At 40.7% G+C, this 25,096-nt stretch overlaps 1 protein-coding gene across 1 annotated transcript; it reads right to left on the bottom strand.

Annotated features, from left to right (window-relative positions):
• Positions 1–4,855: 4,855 nt before the first annotated feature.
• ccni (cyclin I) lies at positions 4,856–24,881 on the bottom strand. The gene is made up of 11 exons (XM_070988583.1): positions 24,776–24,881; positions 23,166–24,155; positions 21,281–21,440; positions 13,390–13,524; positions 10,440–10,514; positions 10,201–10,341; positions 9,272–9,400; positions 9,000–9,101; positions 7,739–7,895; positions 7,156–7,373; positions 4,856–6,918 (listed from the first exon to the last, which is right to left on the bottom strand). The coding sequence occupies exons 3-11, from the start codon at positions 21,392–21,394 to the stop codon at positions 6,679–6,681; spliced, it is 1,311 nt and encodes a 436-aa protein (XP_070844684.1). The 5' UTR covers positions 21,395–21,440; positions 23,166–24,155; positions 24,776–24,881; the 3' UTR covers positions 4,856–6,678.
• Positions 24,882–25,096: the final 215 nt, after the last annotated feature.

The following is a 25,096-nucleotide window of genomic DNA, read 5'->3' as shown; positions in this document are numbered from 1 at the left end:
GTACATATAGATAAATACACATATGGCTTAACAAGGATATAGTTTTGTAATTATTTTTTTTATATAATCCTACTAGCTCACTATGCTAACCATGCAATGCTAATATTTAGCTGTCACTAGCTCCACTAACTTAGCTGTTAGCATGACATCAGCCCTCAGGTCTGTCTGTCCTCCAGTACAAGGGCCCAGATAGTATTTACAATATATTTCAGAAATATTGTGCTGAAATTTCTTTCTGTCAGTGGACAGCAAATCTGAGCAAAATGTTTGACTTTGACATAGAAATTTGCTTTGCTGACCGTATCAAACCTGTCTTGAGGATGACAGACCACCAGAGTTCAAGCTATCATATCAGCTGTTTATAGCACATCTAATTTTACTTACCCTCCTCTGCTGGAGTACAGACTGCTCCACAAAAGAGGGATGCAGTCTGCAGTCACTCTGGACAAAGACACACGTGACTTTGGTTGTGCTGCTTCCTTGTCTGACCGTGACACTTTTAGCGGCAAAGCTACCAGTTTGAAGTGGCACCTGGCTGTGGAGAGTGGTGTCTGACAGTGGAACATGGCAGCAGATCAGCAGTTAACAGTTAACTGAAATATACCACTATAAGTCAGTGTATGCCACTGAAACAACAATGACTATGAGTCCAGATAACTGTAACAACAGGGAGCATGAGTCTCTGCACCTGAGCTGTCAGTTTCACTGGATATGAAAGCCAAACAAAAGACTGTCACCAAAACCGGATTTGAGTCGTGTGGTAGCTTGGAGCAAAAGGTGATTTGCAGACATTTGTGCAGAGCGGAATGGATTTCAGCAAGATTGTCTGATGTTATTGTTGTGAGAGGGGGGAAAAGGTGGGCCACAGGGCAACGTGAGCTCCAGTTTCAGTTTGAAGCTGTGAGTCACTCACAGGACAGTCAGCAGCAGAGGTGATACTGCTGCTTTTTAACACTTGTGCACATCTGATCTCTGTTGATATGTCCACTCCTGATACTTTTCAAATCATCCATCAGTTTTACATTTTTGTTTTCCTTCCAGCCATTCGCCTCTGAAAATGGACTTGCAGTGAATTGAGGTCTAGGCAGATAGTGGGTAAACAATCACCAACACCTGTTCAGTAAAATAAAATCACTTTGCAATTAGCACTACTTTTGTAAAACTTCAGTCTTTGCTGTCACTGAATCAGACGTTGTTTTCTAAACTGGAAAAACAGAACAGGACAAGACCAAACTCCCATGGTTCTCCTGCTCATTTGCACAGTAGCTTATTATTTGTCCACCAGGTTTGATTTTTCAGCATAGCTTACTGATGAAACACCTTTCAGCAGACTGCCAAATCTCAAACCCTGGAGCCTCTTACCAGCACTGGAACACATCAGACAGATTTCACACTCAGCGAAACTACCACATGGTTACAACACAGCTCTGACAAACAACAGGCCTGACATGATGTTGGCTAATGATCTGCAAGTTGTTTTCATAGAAATGAATTGAAATCAATGGCTGCCTGGAAGGAAGGGAAACAATCTACAGACTGATGTAGGATTTGGAAAAAATAAAGGAGGGAATCACACAGGGTTTGTAATTAATGGTGTGAAACACGTAAAAACACGAGTATTGTTCTCTAACACTCATCACATGATGAACGTGGTGTGTTTTGATTTGTAAATTATTGCAGTTTGAAGTTTACTTAACTTGATGTTCCATGATCAAGTCGACCACTGGTCTGTTTATACACGGAGTATTAACTATGTTTTACAGCTGGAGGAGGTGTACATTTGTGTGTATTTGACATCTTTAAACACTGATGTGTTTTCATATGGACGAGGGTTTCACTCCACTCTACAGTTTCACCTTATATCTCTGAGGCCCCAAAACAAGTCGAACAACAAGTCAAAAACATTACTGAAAACTTCATTTAGAAATGTTTGAGTACAAAAAGTTGGGAAAATACATTACAAACTTGCTCTTCTGCTTATTTTTCATTAGATCATTTTATTTTTTAACTCCTTAATGTCCTTGTTTTTTTTTGGGGGGGGGGGGGCTCCTTTTTTGGTTCTTGGTTACTGAGAAAGTATAAAGTCATGTGTTTCACTGCTGTTTTGCTTTCTGTTTTAATTATTTAACAAACAGTATTTTTACTGATGTAGTCATCTCCATAGGTTTCCAGCTCTATTGTCTGATAGTATTGAGTTGAGTAAGTCCTGGACTTCTCTCTAGGATTGTTCCATGCGAGTGAAACCAGTCATGAAAAGCCCTGAAGCTTAAAAGTGATACATGAGTTTTTCAGATGAAATGAAACTACGTCAATAAATTGATTAGTTGGTCAACAGAAAATTATTCATTGTTTGAGTAACTCTTCAAGCAAAAATGCCAAATATTCTCTGGTTCCAGCTTCTCCAGTGAGGATTTGCTCTACAGATTAATCCACAAAGAGAATGATAATTGCAGCCTTAGTTACAGCATGGAAGACATGGAAGAGGTGTGGCTGAAGGATCGTGGAGTTAAGCTTCTACAACAAAGTGCAGTTGCCTTGATTCATGGTGCATATTCTAAAATAAAGTGGTGTTTATTCAGCCACAGGCTGACACACAGAAACCTGGGGGCTGGGTAAGGCTGCTTTCTCGACTGTGTGCACAGTAATGCTGAACAAACACATGCAAACACCACCACTGTGACATCATATTGTCTCATTGGATCATTTAACAGTTGTGTTCAGTGGTTCCACCCAGCTGTTATATCACTGTGTGTTGTTAACTGTGGTTTTGGAACTGGTAACAACATGTTCAATCTGTGTGGAGAAGTACTGCAGGCTGGAGGACATGTTAGCTCATGACTCTCTCTCTCTCTCTCTCTCTCTCTCTCTCTCTCTCTCTCTCTCTCTCTCTCTCTCTCTCTGTATGTATGCATGTGTGTTTGTACAACTTTGTAATTCAGTAGTTTTAGACTTTGAGATTGAGATTTTATCTGGGCATGACTTCTTCAAAGAGCTGTTTGCAGATTTTTAGGGTCAAGTGTAAAATCTGGTTCAGATTATGGATTATGCCAGGTCTGCCACAAGTATAGAAGTACAAATGTGTGTGTGTGTGTGTGTGTGTGTGTGTGTGTGTGTGTGTGTGTGTGTGTGTGTGTGTGTGTGTGTGTGTGTGTGTGTGTGTGTGTGTGTGTGTGTGTGTGTGTGTGTTTCTGTTTGAACAAGCTCAGCAGGGGCCAGTGTGCATACTCTCATGCAGCCGGTTAGACCAGTGGTGTGTATAGAGTTACATAATACTCTCTCTCTCATCTCATCTAAAAAGCTTTCATGGAATGAAATGTTAGGTAATTTAGCTTTGGCAATGTTGTCTTATTAAATATTCTATTTTCAAAAGAAATAATCACAAGACAAGCCTAGTAAGTATGGCCACAACAAGGAAGGGAAACTGTGCCAATATTGGAAATAATGAGCTGGCATTGGCAATGAAGAAAGAACTGATCAATAAATGCAGGCGAGATGTTGAAGTTAGTTTTAGATAAGGGCTAAAGTAGTGCGGTGAGGTACTGAGGTACAAGAACAGGCCTGGTGCATCTTGGGAGATTGGCACACTGGTGTCTGAGCAGGTGGATTCAAACAGCTTCCAAGAACATGATGGCTCCTCAGCCACACCCAGCCAAGGACCTGCAATACACACACACACACACACACACACACACACACACACACACACACACACACACACACACACACACACACACACAACACAGGACCAAGGCAAAGGCCGCTGGGGCTCTTACCTCCATCCTCAGCTACTTCATCCTGAAAGCTGCTTTACGAGAGAATGTGAACAAAGCAGCAAACAAATGATAAATGCCATGAGGCTCATTGTGCAACATGTTTAAGTCTGTTTACTGAGGTAAACTGCTTTTATTTAAAAAAAAAATGTATGAAGAATAAAAATAGAGTAAGAAGAAGTTGAAGAGAACTTTTTCAATTTGGGTAAAATTCCTTTAGAACATGAAATATTTCAGATTGAATGAAAGATCCCAATTGTAAAAGATACTGTGATCATGTGCTCACTGAGCTGAAAGTCTTCAGCTTTGAATGCAGTTTCTACATTGAACAGTGTTGAAGCAGTTCGGTGACAAAAATGAGGAAGAATAAGAAAGAGAAACAGAGAAGAACATAGTTTGAGGAACTGAAGGATTCAGTTGAATAAATTCATTGGACAGATTGACTCTTAGTATTGTTACCTGAGTGTTGTACTAAATGTTAGAGATTTCCAAATTGATGGAAAAAGTGATTTATTAAAACATTGTGAGGTCTATATTTCTGAAAGGAGGTGCTGATGTTGACTTTTTAAATACAAATTTCAATGCTGTGAGCCCCACACTACATTCCATTATCATCTGCCTACTTCCACATCCAGCGGGCAGACAGCATTTTCCCATCAGCATGTGTCCAACCGATGAATGGAGGTCCAATATTCACTCTTGTTCACTCTGGTAGAATCTTTATTGTGTAAAATGTTGGTGTGTAGTGTTACGCCCCCAACACATCTTATCTTGCCTTCTTTTTCTCTTATTTCTTATATGTTCCTTGTTTCCTCTCATCTTTTCACTTTTTTATCACAATTAATATAAAAAGCAGAATGCACTTTGATAGAAATACATCAACATCGTCTCGGTTGCTGTCCTCACACCCGATTTCCTTTTCTTAACACTTCCCTCTTCATGTGTTGCGTTTCATCTGCTGACTTGCACGCAGTGACCTTTCATCCCTGCCCACCTCCCTGCTCTGTTGGATAAAACTCAGCCATAGGGTTAGCTATGTAAAGCATGAGTGTTTTTGTGTGATAAAATGAAGACACAGAGCTTGCTCAGTTTTCATACTCTTTATTCATTGGTGCCACAGTGCGTTCAGGGACCTGGAGCAGCTACCAGCACCTCCAACAGCAGGAGCAACAGAGCTTTTTGCAGGAATAAAACTATATTAAACAGAACTTCGAGAGATAAGAACAGAGCATGTTACTTTAGATTTTTTTTTTGAACATCAAAGTGAAGATTGTCCCTATCTTGTCTGCTTCTGAAGCTCAGACACCAACTCAAAAACCACATTTCTGTCTCTTAGCTTACTATCAAAACGCTTTAAATAACTCAAGGTTGTTTTATTACAGGGCCCTGTTCTTTGTATAAGGATGTCGAACTTGGGTTGACTGCGACGCCTGGAGTTGCTGTCATAGCAACAAATCCTCATGTCCAAGACTTTTTAAGGTTTTAGAGGAACATCTAAGTTACTTGAAAATAATCAATGTCTCTCTGTATGTTACATGAACACAGTTAACTAGATGAGGATTAATAGGATCATTTTAGCCAGATAACATCACGTTAGCTTGGATTACTTAAACCAGGTTTAAAGAATAGGACCCTGACTGGACAGGTATTGTAGGTCCTTCAGTACAGCAGTTTTTTAACCTCTGGAAGACAAAGGTCAGGGTTCATATAAAGAATAAACTCTCAGGAGAGCCAGACTGTGGTTAACTCCACCCCTTGAAAGCTGCTGTGGTAACTAGTAATTTGTCTGTTGTCTCAGGATGAGCTGGGCTCCAAAAACAAACAAAACAAAGCAATGTTTTGGCAGCCAAGTCGCCTGCATGTGTCAGATCTAAGCAGCAGCTTCAAGTGGACGTTTTTTTGGTCGGTGGGTTCATAAAACAACCTGAGAAACTTAATTCACTCAAGCCGCCACAACAAGCTGAGAGGGAAGGGAAAAACAGAGGGATTCATAGGAGGGCTGTTTATATTAGCATCTTATTAACGATCAAATTACACTTCACTAAAAAAAAACTCAACTTTATCTATCTGGGCGAGTAATGCAGATAATCATCTACACAGAAACATTCATACGTTTGATTTAGACTCCATGAGGAAGATATATATAGAGATGAAAACATGCAGAGTGAGGAAGGAAAGGGAAGAAAGAATAAAAACATAAATATGTGAAATGAAAGAAAAGAGATGTGAAAAACAAATATAAGCTGACAAACGATGACTTGTCCACGACAGGACAGAGAGCGAGACACTGGGGTAGATAAGTCAATTCTCTTTTTTTTATTTTTGAAGGTAACTTTTTTTTATTTATAATTTTTTTTAAACCTTTTGTAATACTGTATTTTTGTTCAACAAATAGTAATTAATAAGATAGTAGCAGCAGCAGCTTTTTTATTTTTTGAATGTTTAAATTTTTTTGGGCTCTGTTTTCCAGCTGCAGGGGATGATGGGAACTGACCTCAGGGCAGCTGAACAGCTCGGGGTCACACTGGGGTCGTTTGCACTGAAACCAAAACCAACTTAATCACTGAAACCATCAGTACCATTGCTTTGTTTCTATTATTACATCAATATTTTCTTCTTCTACCGTTCGTTTCATCGAGCATCGATGCAATGGAGAATTCTCTGGTAACTCTGATGGGCAACATTTCCAGAAGAGCTGCCTTTATATTGCTTTTTATGCAAATGGCCACACTGAACACAACCTTTGTCTTTCTTCAATCTTGTTGCCTATTGCTGAGGGAGTTGCCCATCACTGTTGCCAGAAGTCATAGTTTGAATTCTTTGATTGGAGGAGTTTATTTTGAAAGGGGAGCAGGAAGATGATTTCAGTGTGAAGCTGGTTTTTGGTAAACAGGTTCCTGTTTGGTCTCTAGGAGGCACTGACTGGCTGCAGAGGCGGGCAGGGGGAAGAGCTGCCTTCCTGTCGGGATAACAGGACACTACAGCCACCCAGACCTCCTCCTCCTCCTCCTCCTCCACCTCCTCCTGTTGTTATCGCCCCCATTGCAGGTGTTGCCCCCTCCTGGACAGCATTGGTGGCATTGGTGACGTCTTCGTTGTAGAGCCGTTTGATGGCATCATAGAAGTCGTCCACCTCCATCTCCTCCACCTGAACACACAGATGGATTTATGTGGTGACTCAAGGCTAGACCTGCAACTAACAACTATTTTCATTATCAGTTAGTCTCCCCAGTACGTTCGTGACTAATCAGCCAATGTTTGGTCTACAGAACATCAGAAAACAGAGAAAAATGACTGATGATCGACTAATCGACTGACTTATCATTTTTTCCAAGTCCCTACATGAAGCTGTTTGAGTATTTTTTGTAAAGAGAGATAGTCTAACCTTGCGCTTGGCAGAGGCCTTGCAGCGCAGCGTGACCTTCTGCAGGTGGTTAAGATGGTGGAGGTGTTTGGGTGGAGAGAGTAGAGCTGGGATGTTGCTGTTGGTGGAGGATGATGTGGAGACGGAGCTCCAGGGCTGTTGGCTCCCCTCCTCCCTACCATCAGGGGTCTGAGGCTGGGCGTGGTCCCTGGAAGACTCAGAGGAGGAGGTGATGATCCCTGAGGAGACAGAAGTTACAGGAATACTTAAATACTTGTGGATGGACTCCTGAAAGTTCTCAAGTAAAAGTCAGTGTACAAACAACAAACAAACAAAAGCATCAATGCAGCAGAACCAGAGATTAAATATTTTTATTCCACACACTCTTCTTCCTTGTCAAAACCGTGAAACTACATTACCCACAATAATGACTGGTCAGAGATTCTGGTGTGTTGGTGTGGTGTGGCAGAGAGGAGGAGGGGGCTACAGAGGTGTGGTAAGCTTACTCCACACCCCCTTGGAGCCACAAAAGGCTTCATATCATGTTATTTACATATGCAGTAGTACCCGACAACACCTGCAAACACATCACCTTTAAACATACCCAGTGTGCAGGAGGGGGCAGTGGGGTCCTGCTGCACGGTGGTTTGGCTCTGCAGGGGTTGGTAGATGTAGACAGTGTTTGGAGGCAGGGAAGCTCTCAGTGTGGACAGACTACGAGCCACCAGCTCTCGACTCCGAATCAACTCAGAGCTGTCGATCTGAGAGACGGGAGAAGGGTGAGGGAGAGAAACGCAGGAGGAAGGAGAGCAACACAGCAAATAAGAAAGACAGATATTGTCTCGAAGCAGTCGTGTTCATGACAACCACAGTATAAAAATGCTGGATGATCAAACGACACACTGATGGCTTAACTATTCTTTGAGCCTTAACCAGGACCCTGTCCTTCAAACACAGTTTAGCACTGATAACATGATGTTATGTGGCTAAAATGTTCCCGGCCATTCTCTTATTCTAAAATGAAGGGAAGACAATCAGAGGAATTGAAACCACAATCACTCATATCTGGCTTCTACAAAACAAAAGAATTCTGTGTGTGAATGAGTCTGACATTGAACCGTTTACTGTCAGGACTGTTTACATGGAGTCCAACATGTTGTATGACTAGTAAAGATCCCGTCTGCTGAGTATGCTTAAAACACAGGAACTGCTTCACACCAGCGCCACCCAAAGTCAGGGACAATGAGCTTGAGGAAAAATGTATAATCACAAATGATTGACTGTGAGGGCAAACAGAGAGGGATGAGCAGCAGCTGCAGAGACAATCAACCACACTGATGTCTCACCAAAAGAGAAACTCTTGAGGTTTCTGTGCTTTTGCTTTCTAATATTAACAATCACATTAGTTCCTCTGCTCTTGCTCTCCTACAACTTCTCCAAATCCCTTCCCTGTTTTCTACTGGACTCCCCTCCCCCGTTGTTTTCTGCCTGTTTGTCTTCTTCTCTTCTGGAGCCTCTCATACAAAAACCAGCTGCCATTAATGCAGCTGTCAAAATCTGCAAGACAGTGACCAGATATTGTCCTGTTTTTATTCTGTTTCTCTCAACATCCTTCTTCACCACATCCAAGCTTTAAGTTTAAAATGAAGTCTCATCATATGACAGACATTGATCCATTTTAAGATACTATTTAACAGGAGTTTCCCCTTCGCTCTGGTTTTTCAAAGAAGCACCATGTGAGCTTTCTGCTGCTTCTCCATCAACACTTCTGTTGTCTGCTTTAGTCACATGATCTGCACTGAGCATTCGGAGTTTCTGATTGGCCACAAGTTGCCACTAATCATGAAAGCGAGTCCAACCGGTACCTGTGCCTTCCTCAGCAGGTCGATGGTAAGAGCCAGCCAGTCAGGACAGCAGGTCTCCAGCTCCAGTGTGATGAGGGCCAAGGCCAGCATGGATCCTCTGAGCTACAGAAACACATGAGAGACAAAGTTCAGGCAGGTGACACGTCCAAGTGCATGAAAACCTGAGCTTCAGAGGGTTGACTGACCTCAGTGCTGTTTTCAAATCCACAATATGTTTTAATCTGACCACTGTGACATATTCTGTACAGAGCAGACTGTATGTGTGTGTGTACCTGTATGAGCGTGTGGTCGGCCAGACAGTGGTAGAGTCGACGTGTGAGCAGGGCGAGATGCTGAGAGCGGTTCACCCCCAACATGGAGTCCAAAATCCCAGAACGACACGACATCACCATCGCATGGAACTATGTGAGATGGAGAGGAGGAGGAGGAAGAGGAGGAGGAGGAAGAGGAGGGAGAGTAGGAGAAAATAATCACATCATCATCAGTCTTCTTTTTCAAACTCTTAGCTGGCTGGTAAAGAATTCCATTTTAAGTAAATTAAGTACCTTTAAAAGGTAATCCATGGTTTGTTCTATTACTGAGACAATTTCAAAATGAATGCACAGTAAACAAACAAACAGCATCCATAAAATGAACTGCAGACATAATATAGATTTTAGCAATTGAACCTGTTTCGGATTCATTTATTGAAACAGCTTCACATGCAGAGATGCTCCATGTTCCAAATTGAAAATGATAAAACAATGCTGAGTGAAACAGAAGAAAGTAAACGAAATTGAAGGTGAAGCAAAGACAAAAAACAGTATGATGACCTGTGGGAAGACAGTCAGTAATGTCTTTTGCCACCAGGTGTCACTAGCTGCACTGATCAGAAATCTATAAACAGGCTATCGGACTGGAATGATCTCTCACACACACACACACACACACACACACACACACACACACACACACACACACACACACACACACACACACACACACACACACACACACACACACACACACACACACACACACACACACACACACACACTACCAGAGACCAGTAAAATAATGAAGACAAACCTCGTGATGTGGGAAATGTTCAGTGAATTCTAAAAGAACAAGCCTAACTTCTAACTTCTAACTCTGAAGGCCTCAAATGTAGCTCAAATCATGTCAGACACAGTGAGGGAGTGTGTGACTGTGACAAACGTACAATGTGCAGGAAGTCCAGTGCTGTGGCGGTGTGCAAATCCCAGTTCAGTTTGTCCAGGATGATTCTCTCCATCCTCAAGATCTCTGATGGAGAACAGCCACAGCTGCTGGAGGCAGCCAGCTCCTTCAGAGAGGGCACACACTGGGCCACACATACACACAAACACACACGTTACCATTTGTTTGATTATGTGTGTGTGTATACATATACTGTATGTGTATTGTGTTGTTTGTGTTCACCTCATCCTCCTCACAGGTCTTAGCAGCCAGGAAGAAGCAGGCGATGGCGATGCAGCGTAGGTACTTTGGACGGGCCTGAAGACAAACACCCCCATCAATCAGTAAGTGTTTTTATTTTTTTACGTAGAGGTGAAAAACATCAGTTTTAAAAAATATCTGTATACAAGTGGTGAAGGCCTTAATGGAAATCAACTATCATTGTTATTGGCAAAACCTGTGCTTTTGCTTCTGGCATCATGTGTATGTCGGCCCCCATTCAAAGGATTCTCATTAAAAGGTCAGACAGAAACAGCTTTTCCTCAACTTATGAAGCTAATGTCTGAAGTCTGCCTGCAAAAAGGTGTCATTATACTGACTGTAAAAGTGCACCTCTGAGATCAATCCAACTCACTGTTTCTTCTAGAATGACTTGTGGTCGTATGCCTCTACCAACTAGTCAAGTTGTAGTTTACACCCATGTCTGTCCAGACTCAGAATACTTATGTAGTGAAGACTTTGAGGGAATTTAATAAAAGGTATTAATTGTCTTTTCTGGTGAAATGGAAGTTCTCAGTATTTTGGCATGTATGATTCCAGTGAATCATTTCCAGTGACAAACATCCTGTCTTCACTTAGAGACCGTTTTCCAGAGGAGGACAGAGGACTGATAGAGAGCTTCATCACATGGTGCAACAACAATCACCTGAAGATCAATATCAGCAGAACCAATCAGCTTGTGGTGGATTACAATTCTTCAAATATGGATGTTGCTACAAAGAAGCTTCAAACTGTGAAATGTGGATGTTTCACTCACATCTTCAACTCAACAACACAGAAGATCTAAACAATCAGCACAGTTTGAAGCTGGACGCCCAAGATTAGTGTCACCAATTTAGTATCTGACCAAGTGTGAAATATGGTCACAATCTCCCCTTCTGTTTTTGAGTTATGGCATTGAAAAATGGCCATCTTTGAGTCCAAGCGAATGTTAATGCCGAATTTGAAGAAATTACATGAAGATGTTCATGTCATGTTAATTAGAAAGGGACAGACAGACAGATGGACGGACAACTCGAAAACATAATGCCTCCTGCCACAGCTGCTGCCAGCGAGGATGCACAAATGTGAGTCAGACATTTGATCAGTAAATGGGCCACTGTTCACTGTACATATATGCTGTGTGAGAACAGAAACGATAAGGAGGTGCGCATGAGTGAACACTCAATTGCAGCCTTGGCCAGCAGGTTATGTTCACATGAAGCCTGAGGCAGGATGTAGTGTTTGTCGTATAGTTGTAATAGAAGCTAAGGAGACTCATTATGTGGAAACCTGAATTTATTGATTTGGACAAGTCTCTATATTCAGAGCTCAGGTTCCATCAAGTTACATGCTGTGACTTTTACCTGAGCAGATGTCCCATCCATGTATTTCCTGTTTTTTATCATGATGTCTTTTTTGGTCTCTCTCACTAATGTGAGACAATTACAGAAGCTGAGTTATGTTTTACAAAAGAGAAATGCTAGATGTCTCACATACAAAAACAAACACAGCTGTAAGATGACTCAATTTAAGTCTTGAAAGTAAGTCTAATAAATTCTTCCACCTTTGTAGCAAAGCTGTTTGTGTTTGTATCAAAGCTGCACCGATCAATATCTACTTGAAGAGCACTGGTTACCAGTTCTGCCTGCAACGCCATTTCTTTCAGACAACGCAAAACATGAATCAGCATTTGTGTGCTGGACAGAAGAAAAAAGCAGAAAACATGAGTCAGCAGTCTGCGCTCTAATCCAACAGAAGCAGCTGATAAGGAAGTTGAGCTCATAAAAAGAATGAGGTGTGAAACTCTAATACACACGCGCACACACACACTGTGTTTCTTATCAGAAAAACACCAAGTCCAGCTCCTGATAATCCAAGAACATTTAATAAAAACACCAACTTCCTGTCTGTGGTGTGGGATGTCCTGACTTGAAAGGACATTCAGAACTGACCTGTTCCTGTCTTAATGCAGACTGTCAGCCAGCGTTGAACGTCAACGCTTCTCCCCAGCGGCTCCAAATTCTACCAGCACCTCGTATTTTTTAGCAGCCACCATTTTGTAATTACCACTCGAAATAAACATTCATGCATAACAATGAGTTCAACATTTCTACACTTTGTTCTAGCACATTTTAAATGTCCCGCCCCATCAGGGCTGTGACTGGTCTGATCACAAGAAGCAGCACTGACAAGTGCATCAGCTTCATGAAAAGCTGTGTATGTTTACTTTCAACAAAGGACACATGACGCAGCTAAATATGCAGCCAGCCAAAACCAAACCTTGCTTATCGTATCGCTGTTGTCATCTGACTTACTGCTTCAACTGCAAGACCTTGACCAACAGTTGAACTGGTATCACTGGGCCCTATGGGCTGCTCTCCCTTCTCCACTGTTGGTGTCTTCAGGCTCACAACGCTCAGATGATTGACTGGCAATGGTGATAAAGGTGATTTGTTGTCAACCTGGCCCTTAGAGTGAACAGCCCACTGGGAATTCTCCCAGTTCTCCCATTGGCCAGTCTGACTATGTGCCTGATAATTGAGATAATGATTCAATCGCTTGTTTAATGCCCCCTTTGTTTACCACCGTGGCTGGTAGATGTATCAAATTCACCTGCCATTTCACAAATTCAGCCATCCACATAATTTCCAACCCTGCCATCAGCTGTAAGGCAGTTGTAAGAAAAGCCTTGTCATCACAGACGACAATGGCGGAAATCAAAGACAAAGCTATGAAGAACCTCCCACCAATAATATTTGACCAAACCCAAGACAAACGAAGGTCTAGTCTGAGGCATTTCTTTTAGAAATGGAGTTAATATTTTTGTTCTGTTAATCATGAATAACAGCAGTTCCATTTGGTAGTTCTGCAAACACTCACCGCAACCTTTGCATTTAAGTAGCAGTGGTGGTATTTTTTTTTTTTTTTTTACCTTGATGGGAGCAAGGAAGCGGTCCAGGATGCTAACAGCTAACACCAGGGTCTCTGGGTACAGCTGCAGTCTGCTGTGGAGCTCCGTCAACCAGCGCACGGCCTCATCCCGCTGGGCCGGGGAGATGTCTGTATCCTACAAGAGACAACAAACAACAAAGTTAACAACATCAACGGCCTCATCTCACTAAGCCTTAGGGAAGTTTGTACTGGCCGCTGAAATCATTTGTTCTTGTCCATGTTTCCTCAAGAGGACAACAACAACAACGTCTTCATACTTTTTTATTCACTTTCTTACATTGATGGAAGGACATGATTATAGTGCTCATTAAGAGAAACCCTGAGCAGATGTTTTGTGACCCAGCAAGCATTTCAATCTGCTAAAACAAGAAACAGTTTTGACAGTTGTGGCAAGAATTATTTGTTGAGGACACAGAATTATGAGGCAGAAAGTTTTCTCATGATGCAGACAAAATGTTTTGATGATATTTTGTCTCTTGCTTAGAAATAGGTAATAAGGAAATATGCTATATGCTTTTGAAGTGGATAAGAATCGAGAAACTACATGTATGTGCCTGTGGAATGGCATCCATTACATGTCACCCAAAGACCAAAGTAAGTGTAAGTATCTTTTCAAAAAAGTTTGCATTAAATTAATGTAAAAATCAGTCTACAACTACCTTCTGTCATTTCTATTGATACATGATGATCAAACAGCCAACTCCACAGCAAAACTTTTTATGAGGAACTGTTTATGAGGAAACAAAGAGGCCCTGAGTCCCGACAAGCATCTCTCTTTAGGACAGCAATGCTATTTCAGGGAAAAACTTGGCCTGGTTTCCACTGCAGGACCAAACAGCACTAGACAAGACAATTGAATCACCTAGTTTCAGATATTAAGTGAGGCCCTTAGGGAAGCCATTGTAACTGATACACTTCTGGCAAAAGGACAAACAGGATCTTCCTAAACCAGCTTGACAACCACACCAAACCTAATCCAAAAACATTCCTGGAATTGTATTCGTTAGCCATCTGACAACTGAAGTAATTCACCACCTGACATTTCTTTTTCACATGTTTGTATCAAATGAATGGGTTAGGGTTAGTAAATGTATGAAGATTCATTTATGGACAACCTTTTAGTCTGCTTACTCAGCATGTTGGACTGGGTTTTTACACCGAGGCCAGGACCAGGAAAAAAACCTGCATCTAGTATTGATCTGTTGGAGTCAATGTGTGATATCTGACCTGGGTCGCAGATACAATTCAGCTTTGTTAATTTAGATTTTTTTTTTGCCTTAATAATAATAATATTAAAAATTTGGAAAGTTGGGAGATACGAGGAATGTGTGTTGTAATTATTCTAAAGGACAGCTTTTACAAGCACCTTTGTAAACCAAAAACTACACATTAACTACATGAGGTTTGGTGGTGGCCCCTAATGTTGGTGTCAGTTCACTTTCAGTTCATTGCTCATAGCTGTTCCCCCCCATGTGGAGAGAAAACACTGCCATCAGGGCTACTTTGAAATGGTCTGTTCACCTTTATCACAAAAACTTATCTTCCTGCCTACCTTTGGTGGTATGTAGTCATGCAGATAGTAGGGCTACAACTATTTCTCCTCTTACCAATTAACCTGTCATTTAATTTCTTAATCTATTCATTATTTATTTAGTGTGTAAACATCACTGGAACCATCAAATGTTTACCATTTTTGCTTAGAAATTGACATAATTGGTTGATTACCAAAATAGTTATCCATTAATTTTTGTCAATCAATTATTCAATCAATGATTGGAGCTCTCACTCCCAACAGAACTGAGGTGAGTGGGAAGTTCACCTGTGGTGCTTGCAGTAAAAAAACTCAACAGCAGAATGTCTCTCCAGAAATAAATGCTTTCACTCTTCTACCAACCAACTATAGCTTACAAAACCACAGAGCTTCCCTATGATTGCTGGTTACATGTCAGAGTTTATGCTGAGGCAGAAAACTTCAAACTCTTGATAAAACCAGTATCTGTCTGGTCAGGATGGCGTCAATTTTCTGACCATACAGCAAGACCATGTTCAACCAAGACTGAAGGTAATATACTTTCTTTATTCTTTGTTTTGTTTTGTTCTTGGAAAAACATCTTAACATATACAAATTACAAAATTCAGCATCTTCATGGATTGTATATGTTGTAACAGAAATTTTCTGAAGAAGATGCCAAAAATTCAGACCTTTTTTCAAATTCTTCTTTTTTTGCCCGATTTGTCTCACAGCTGAAATCAATGGCACACTCAGTGGAATGTGTAACATTAGACTAGCAGCAGGGGTCAATGGTCAGAGGGCAACTGATCCTGTTAGCCAACAAATCTGCAACTTGACACTGTTCAGCCTCTTGGCTCTTGGCTGTCCAAACTAAAAACAACTGCCCTACTTCCAGCATTTTTCCATTGTGAGACAAAAAGACTAAATCTGTCAGTGACATCCATTTTCTACTGTTTTCTGCTTCCTTCACAGTGGATGTTGTTGGTCAGGTTCAGATGCTCCTCAAAGTGTTTCACCACCTGACACTGACAACACTTGAGCTCAGCATTTCTCCAGCTGGGTAAAGCCCAGGAAACATGCTGCCTCCTGAGTCAGCTGATGGTTTGCAAGATGGCAATGGCTAATGACCACAGAAACATTTCATCTAATAAGACAAACATCACACCTGCAGAAGTGCATCTTATCCAGCAACACTACCGTTGTTTATATGTCTCTAAGGACACCAACTGCCTCCTTGACCTCAACAGTTTACATGCTGCTAACTTGGCAAAGGCACCAGTGTGTGTCATCACTGCCTCAGTGCCATCATTTACAGGCTTTTATTGGCCTCTTCATTATCGGCACAAATGTATAAATAGGCTGGTCCAGAGCTTAGGTAATTTCATTTTCAAATAAAGTTGGGTTTATCTATAGCTCAATATAGCATGCAGGGTCTCATTAGGCTTGATTGGCCCACATAGACAGTGTTTTCTGAGCCACTTCAAGCTGGTTAAAGTCTTGGCCTTTTGTTTAGGTTATCCCGTATTGTTCCTCCAGGATGTGATTGAATGTGAGGATGTGGATGTTCATTTGCCAGAGATTAGCACTTTACTAGTTTCATTTAACTTAAGACAACAACAGAACAACAGGCGGTCAAATGTGTTCCGTTGGCAAGATTTATCGAGCAGAGACGTGGACACGCTGCAATAACTTAGCAGCAGCAGATCGGGATTAACAGTCAGAGATTAACCCACTGCTAATTCCACTTAATGTGAATAGTGCACGTTTAGATCAGATGTGAATACGCAAACAATGTATTCAAAAGTGCAGGTAGGTGTAACAGTGTCACAAACAGAAGCAGAGGAGGGAGAGGAGTGCGCTTTAGCTACTACAACTACTCCTGAAAACACTCTCATTTGCAACAATACTTCATAACATAGTGTTAGTGTGGATACTGAGTGAAGCAAATGACCAGTTTCTGTGGACAATGTATTTTCTAAGCTTGCAGATTTGTTTCTAGCATTTCTTCTAAACACTTGTTATATTTTGCATGTTGCAATTGATATACTATATTTTCAATAGATCACCATTGTTTAAACAGGAGTTGTTGGGTTATAGATTATATAAGTGCAAAAGGATGTTTCATAGTGTTAAACAACAACAGGAAAAAGGGAGGGACATCTGATTTGTTAAAAGAATGTAGGTGAAGAATGAAAAGAAAACTAATTCAAGCAAAAGCACTATCATTATCATTTAACACACTTTTCATGGTCATGCATCCGTGTTGTGGTGACAAACTTTCTCATAGATACAAAAAAAGCAACTCAGAAAATGCAAAAGAAAACTTTCGAGACAGCAAATACTGTTTTCTAACATAACCTATAACATGAAATAGTCTAACACATTATTCCAGGTGGTCCCTGAATGCAACATACATGTTATGGTTACATTGATGTAACATTAATGTATCGTACCAACTGTCAAGACAAGAAAAGTAGATGTGGGATGTTGTGATTTCCAAGAGCAATGATTATTTATGCTGAAGTAAAAGGCAAGCCAGTGTGCTTAAATAAGTTTGTGTGGATGTGTTCAAGTGATGAAAAAGGCCAATCTCAAGCATCATTAAGGTTGAAACATGCTAAACAGGATGAGCTGCAACAACAAATGCTCATGGTATTAAAGTTAACACTTCTCTGTAGAGTTTGGATGTCCAATAAGCAGCTTTCACAAGACCACATCCTGACAGAGACAGTGTTATGCTGGCAAGTTTTGTGGTGAACATGCTAATAGTTAGAAGCTGAAACTTCATTCAGCACCAGACAAAGTAAAATTACTTTAAAAACATTGGGGTCAGTTTCTCTGGAATAATTCACAGAGATGAAGCAAAACCTGATGTGGAACTCAGTGACAGTAAGTGTCTGTGTGGTGGACATTACCAGGAACCTCTCTGAGCTGAACCTCAAGCTCCAGCAGCCTCTCAGCTCTCTGCTTTCACATGTGAAATCATGTGAGGTGAAATTAAAGTTGTGACAACTGGAAAGAGGAAACACTGTATGTTCCTACTCTGCAGGAACAAAAGCTGCTGCGACATCTGATTATTCTGCTGAGAGTGAAAAATCCTTCAGGCATTTAGTGAGAGGTTTCAGGACATGACAAGTAAACAAAAGAAACTAAACATAACTGCTGCACTAAAATGTTCAGTGGAATCAGCCAATGTTCCTGACAACCTATAACATAAAGTCACTGAGCTGCAAAGCAGCGACAAACTCAAGAGCCGGTTCCAAAATCCTCCATCTGCTTGAATGTTAGAAACCGAAGGTATGTTTGGAGGATTTGCAGATGCAATGAAGTTTGCATCTCTGTTTGGGACAGACTACTGCTGTGAGCAGCAGGGGTATTCAGTTGGTCAGAAGTTCAGCTGGGGCGGCTGTGGCTCAGGATGATTGCCATTCTATAAAATATACAACTGGGGAAACAAAATCTACCATGACACAGCTACAATGACAGGGCTGACCTGGGTCATGACCTGATAGAGAGGAAGAAATTAACCTGGTTACGAAGCCAATGGGTTCAATGAAGGACCATATTGCTCCTTCGATTGATGAATATATTATACATTAAAAAAATAATAATTATAATGAATAATTCAATATGCACTTAATAACTCTCAAACATTTGTGTTTGATAAGTAATACTGAATAATATCTTTAATTAAGGTTATTTAAAACTAAGTGACACATTATTATTTAACTGAACAAAAAACTAAAGCTTAACTGAAATTAGTTTAGAAAATTAACTATAATGAAAAAGATACGACAACTTCGGTGCAAAGAAAATCTCAAGTTCTTGTTTTCTTTTAACATTTGAAAGTTAAATGTCACTCTTACAAACCATTCATGATTTGGAATATTCCTGGGGTAAGGAGGATCATACAGTGTGCAACTTCATTTCATTAATGCATAGTTACATAGCTGGATTACATGAGAAGACTGGACTGGAAGAGAGAAGGGCACATTTGATGTCTTTTCCTCCCTGTCTGCCTGTCTTGTATCATGGACAAAGAGTGTTGTGTAATATATTCAAGAGATAACAGACACAAACTAAAAACAGGTCAGATATGAAATGAATACCACCTGTCAGCCTTGCGGTTCCCTGGGACCACAAAGGTTTAGCCCACATATTCTAACTCTATTGTCAGAACAACGTGTTGAAGGTTTCTGAACGGAGTGGAGAGTCGTTTTCTGAAAAAATTAGCTCTAAAGTTTTCTACAGTGAAATTTACAGAATTACAGAATTTAAAGTCTGCTGTGCATTTTTGACTGGAGTGCAGTGTTGAGGTGTGAGTGCCATTTCAAGGGGTCTTTAGATTATTTTCAGGAGTTAATCACATAAAAAGAAATTTTCTGCAAAAGTGGCCCTGAAATGATCAGAACTTGTGGCTAGCCAAATCTAACGACCATGCTTGCTAGCAAAACAACAGCATTTAATTATCTCAGGTACACAATGACATTACTTTGACTTGCATTTTGTCTCCATTCAAGATGGTGATGTACATTCCAAATGAGTGGTGGAGGATGTGCAGCCATCAACAACATTCTGAGGCAGTTTGCAATAGTCTGTAAAAGGTCCTATCAGTGACTTACTGATCTGTCAAATCGATTAATAATTTCAACTTCTTTCAGGAATTCTGATCGTTCAGTCCATCATTTTCAGCTTCTGCCATAGAAAAACTCAAAAGGTGCAAAGACTCAACATATAAAGTAGGGCTGGGTGATAAAATGCTAACGATATGTTTCGCGATAGACACGTAATTGTGAAGCAAGGTTGGTTGCATGAACAAAGGCACTCGCTCTCAGGTAACCGAGCAACGTAGGGAGTGATCACTGATCACTGGGACTGACACGCTAACACAGCAATCATGTAACAGTCTCAAGTTCAGTTGCGTTCATCTCGTTGTCTCGTGTTTGATTCTTCGCGAGGAGTGAGATGAGAACTAGAAAGTGAGCGCTGCAGCGAGCGAAGAAATTGTCAATAAAACAGAAAGTCAGTTCGCCAGTATGGCAGTTTTTTAATTTTATAAATCGGACCGTAGTCAGACCAATGTGGTCTGTAAATTATGCAAGACTGTCGTCTCCACCAAGACCGGTAACACGACAAACTTGTTTAACCACCTTAGCCGCGCTCACCCTTTGGAGCGCAGCCGTATTCGCCAACATCCAACAATATCTATCTAGAAGAGTGACTAAAGTTGTTCATATGTCTAGGCTGGTTTTATAGTTCAGTCAGTGTTACTGTACTGTCTATCATGTTTGTTTGTTTGTTTGTTTGTTTGTATGTTACAGATGTCAAGTCTACCGCAGTTTCTGCTATGTTTACAAAACACTGCACATATTTGAAAACATTTTATTCACCAGAAGGTGAATCAGCTTGTGAACTTTCTGCACTAAACCTGCAGAAAAAAAGTTCTCACGTTTCTCTATGTTTACATTTTTACACTTTTTTTACATTTATTATTTGAGTGTTTTCCATGGTTGTGTTGACATTTCCTTTCCTTTCTGCCTTGATAGCTGAGGGGATTATAATCAGAGGAAGGTTCAATTTAAAATAAAAATGTTTAAATGTAATGTATTTTTCTCCTGGTTCTTATTTTAAATAGTCATAAAAAATATCAATAATTATCAATATTGACCGATATAAAACACTTATATCGTGATACAGTTTTCAGCCATATCGCCCAGCCCTAATATAAAGTAAAACTATTTTAAATGTGTCAAGCTCAAATTTGGAGCAGCAAGCAAATGGAATGAGAAAATCATATATCAGCTAATCAACAGCATGAAACATGGTTTAACTGAGAATAAACAAAATCATTCTGCTATTAGTGAAATTATGAAATAACCAACAGCAGCAGCCCTGTGAAATTCTTGCACCATTTTGAAGAATGATGAAATCTATGCTTTCTGTGATTGTGAAATAATTACATCACGATGAAAACAAGGAAAACAAGCTTGCCACATCAAGATCAATACAAAACTCTGTTAGAATCACAAGAAATCTGGGATCTTTTCATCTCTGTGGTTTACTAGAAAATTCTGAAGTCTGCCATTTTTGATCACTGAAACCATTTCTGATGTCAGACTCTGTGGGAGCTGCAGGAAACAACCCAGGAGCCAACCCACTAAAGGAAGTCAGTTATTGAGTGTTAAAGATAATTTCTTTGGAAAAACTGCTGCCTGAGTTAGACAGTATGGAAATGTGCAAAAGGTAGAATCAGTGACTCAAACTGCAGCTCCCAAAAATTCCTTCTCAATGCTGAGATGTATTTTGTCAGTGCAATATGTTCGTTAATGAATGGAAATAACCGGACGTAAACCCTCACCTGTGAGGAGGGCTTCTTTGGCACGTAGATCCTCCACATCTTGGCTTCCCTAGAGGCCGCCTTTTCTAGAAGAAAAGACAGCCTCTGGCGTCCCCAGGGTTCGAAGAACTTCATTCTTTTCTCCCCTGGTTGAGCCTACCTCCCCACTGGATACAGCTACCTGCACATGGACACGGCACATCGTAATATCGAATACTACCATTCACGTGCGTAATACATCAAAAACTGGTGACTTGGTGTGAAGTCTATTGGATACACAGTCAGTCAAGAAACTGAAGGACAGATGTACATACAGTACCAGTCAAAAAATTAGGACGCACCATCTCTTTATTTTTATAATTTACTACATTGTTGATTAATACTGGAGACATCAAAACTATGAATGACCACATATGGAATTGTGAAGTAAACAATTGAGAGTAAACAAAGCAAAACATTTTATATTTTAGATTCCTCAAAATAACCATGTTTTGCACATTGTTGGCATTCCCTCATCCAGCTTCATTAGGTAGTCACCTGGAATGCTTTCCAATTAACAGGTGTGCCTTGTCAAAAGTTAATTATGAATTTCTATGCTTTTTAATGCGTTTGAGAAGATCAGTTGTGTTCTGCTGAGATAATGTCAGCAGACAAATGTCAACATCAGCTGTTCAAAGGAGACTGTGTGAATAAGGCCTTCGCGGTCGCATGGCAGCGAAGAAACCACTGCTGACAGAGACTACTAAGAAGAAGGGGTTGGGCCAGAAACACAAGGAAGAGACATTAGACCAGTGGAAATCTGTACTGTAATCTGTACTCTGAGCCCAAATATGAGATTTTGTTTCCAACGATGGTGTCTTTATGAGACACAGAGAAGGTGAACGGATGGTATCTGCATGTGTGGTTCCCACCTTGTCAGCTTACTGAAACTACAGTTTGCGCTTACTGTATAAGTTGGTGACAAAGGGGGCAAAGGACGTACATTTAATGTACTGGGTATTAGTTTGGAAACAAAAGTCAGACACTCCTGTTTAAGCTTTTAACATGTCTCATTAGATAGAAAATGTGGTACATCAAAATACTAGGACATAAAATTAAACATACTAAGATATGGGAAATGAATCAATATCCCCAATAGCTAAGGCAAAGCATGAATATAATAACCCGAATTTTGTGCTTGGACAATAACTGTTATTGCTTTAATATCCTCTTAATAATGGGAAAAAAATGGACATACAAAGAAGACAGGGGTCACTGTTAGAGAAAAGTTTGCGGTCATGTTTGTTTACTCGGGGCACTGAAGATGCGGCAAATTGCATCAGTTCAGTTAACAGCTCCCACATTGTTCGAGCACAGCGCGGCAGTCATAACCATTTCATGATATCAACCTTTGTGCTTGCTCTAACCTCACTTAGTATCGTTACATAATAGCCAGCTACCTAACATAGCCTCTGACATTTGATAGCGTTGAGTGGAGCTAACTGTACTCAAAACAGTAACAGTCTACAGAGTGACATCAAACTACTTCATATTTCGTTGAAATATACCTTAAACCACCTCCAGGAGGTCCCATTGTTTTGGGAACCCCGGGGCCTCCCGTCCAGAAGCAAGTGCATTACAAAGGGTTTCTTCCACTATAGCCCTGAATACGACTAATCCTTGGAACGGAGAATATTGACAGTCTGGCGTCGCTAGCAACTCGCTAGCTAAAATGACGCCGCGCACAAACTGGTGCAAGTCTAACATAACTAAGGTTGAAAACGCTGGTCACTACACACCGACCGTGTCAAGTAATAGGGATTTTTACTCCCTGTTTATGGCAACAACCACGCTAACCATGAGCCAGGCTAGGGACATTTAAATGGCTGACCAAGATCCAGTAAATAGTCGTAGCCCCGAGCCTTACCTCCCCTGTGAAGCGGAGAAAACCACAGATGGATTTCATCCGGTCCACTCAATTCAAGGATTAATAACGGGGTGAAAACGGGGACCCGTTCTTGAGTTTAGTCGTCCATCTTGGCGTCCATGGTGCTAAGTGCTGGGGAAAAGGGGTTGTTATAAAAAATATAGAAAAATAAAAGAACGGAATATAGACTGCGACGTCTACTTCCGAGGAGGGGACGGGGGAAGAGAGTGGACACAAGCTCCGCCCCTCCAGGCAGGACTACAAACAGAAGCTGGACAGAGGGACAGCGGGACGGAGGACAGAGTGACAGCGGGACGGAGGACAGTCCTCCGTCCCTTGTTCCCTCAACTAAAGTCTGAACAGCATGCCTGGTTTAATGTTACATTATCTCAAGTTAAATGTCATATGAGAACGTTTGTATTGCGAATTCAAGCCGTAGCTACTTCTCAAGCATAACTACAGCCACCAGATGGCACCAGCTCACATTAACATGAATGAGGGAGCTGTGGTAGATTGTTGCTTAATTAAAACTGTACTTGATGCTAACCAAGTAGTTCTGTTGCCTAAACCTAAAGAAACTGCGACAGAAAACTGAAAATTAAAAAAATGTACTGAAAATAACAAGTAACCTAAGTCTAAAAATAATATGTCAACAATATAACAATAATAAACCCCAGTGTCCTTTTGGTCAGTTATACTGATGGACCTGGAGCAACATTAGCTATGATGTTGTAGGAACAACACAAAGACAGTGATATCAGATAAACATAAACAGTTTATGTTGCAAACATAAACTGTGCTCAGTGGTATGTTACAGGTAGAAGGGCATGATGATGGAAGTGTCTCAAAAGTTTGTGTCCAGACTGGAAGGGTTTGGCCACAGTCCTACTTGTACACCTCAGGGTCCTGGGTGTGTTTGACCAGGAAGTGGAAGGACTCCACGCGTGCAGTATCACCAGGGGAGTCACACAGGGTGATGGGAGCAGGTGTCTAAGCAGGACAGAGAATGTGGATAACTTACAAAGAAAACGTAATGCACATCTTTTTAGACTTGTCTTTATGTAGAGCAGTGTTTCTCAATTGCAGTCCTCAGGCCCCACTGCCCTGCATGTTTTAGATGTTTCCTCCTCCACCACACCTGATTCAAATGATCAGCTCGTCATCAAGCTCTGCAGTGGCCTGATAACGAGCCACTCATTTGAATCAGGTGTGTTGGAGCAGGAAACATCTAAAACATGCAGGGCAGGGGGCCCTGAGGACTGCAATTGAGAAACACTGATGTAGTGTGTGTGTGTATATCGACTTACACTTTTACAAATTTTTCCTTTTTCTTATTCTATTATTAGTTGTATTATATAATAATAATAATTTATTTTATTCATTCAAATATTTTTTTATTTAAACTTTTGTTCTTTTTAACTCTTTATGTTCATCACTTGGACTTCTACGATATATATATATATATATATATATATATATATATATATAAAGTTTGATTAATTGGTTTGATTCAACAAGGACATGGCCAGTGCTCTTCATTTACATCCAACGATAAATCAGCAATGCACTCAGTGCTTTTGTTATTCACTGTTCAGGTTGCAGTGGTGTACTTTTTTTCATGGTTTGATGTGGTATGAAAAGTGACGGTCCAGGTGACTGGCATATCTGGTCTCTCAGGTCCAGGGTGAAGAAAAGTAGGGCAGACTTCTGTCTGGGCTGCAAAAATGCGCAGAGAAAAATGCAGTAAGAATATTCAACAACGACAATGTTGCACCAATTAAATACATGTAATAGTTAAAACCTTTCTTGATAATTTAATGTGGATTTCAAAGGCAGTATTTGGAAGTAATAAGTTTTTTTTAAAGGGATAAACTATGGCCTGTGGTGACTTAAGGGTTAACAGTGAAGACACTGGCCACTGGCAGTGTTGT

The sequence above is a fragment of the Chaetodon trifascialis genome, chromosome 20 (genome assembly GCF_039877785.1).
Source record: "Chaetodon trifascialis isolate fChaTrf1 chromosome 20, fChaTrf1.hap1, whole genome shotgun sequence".
In the NCBI taxonomy this organism is placed as follows: domain Eukaryota; kingdom Metazoa; phylum Chordata; class Actinopteri; order Chaetodontiformes; family Chaetodontidae; genus Chaetodon; species Chaetodon trifascialis.
This window is presented reverse-complemented; position numbering and strand designations above follow the sequence as displayed.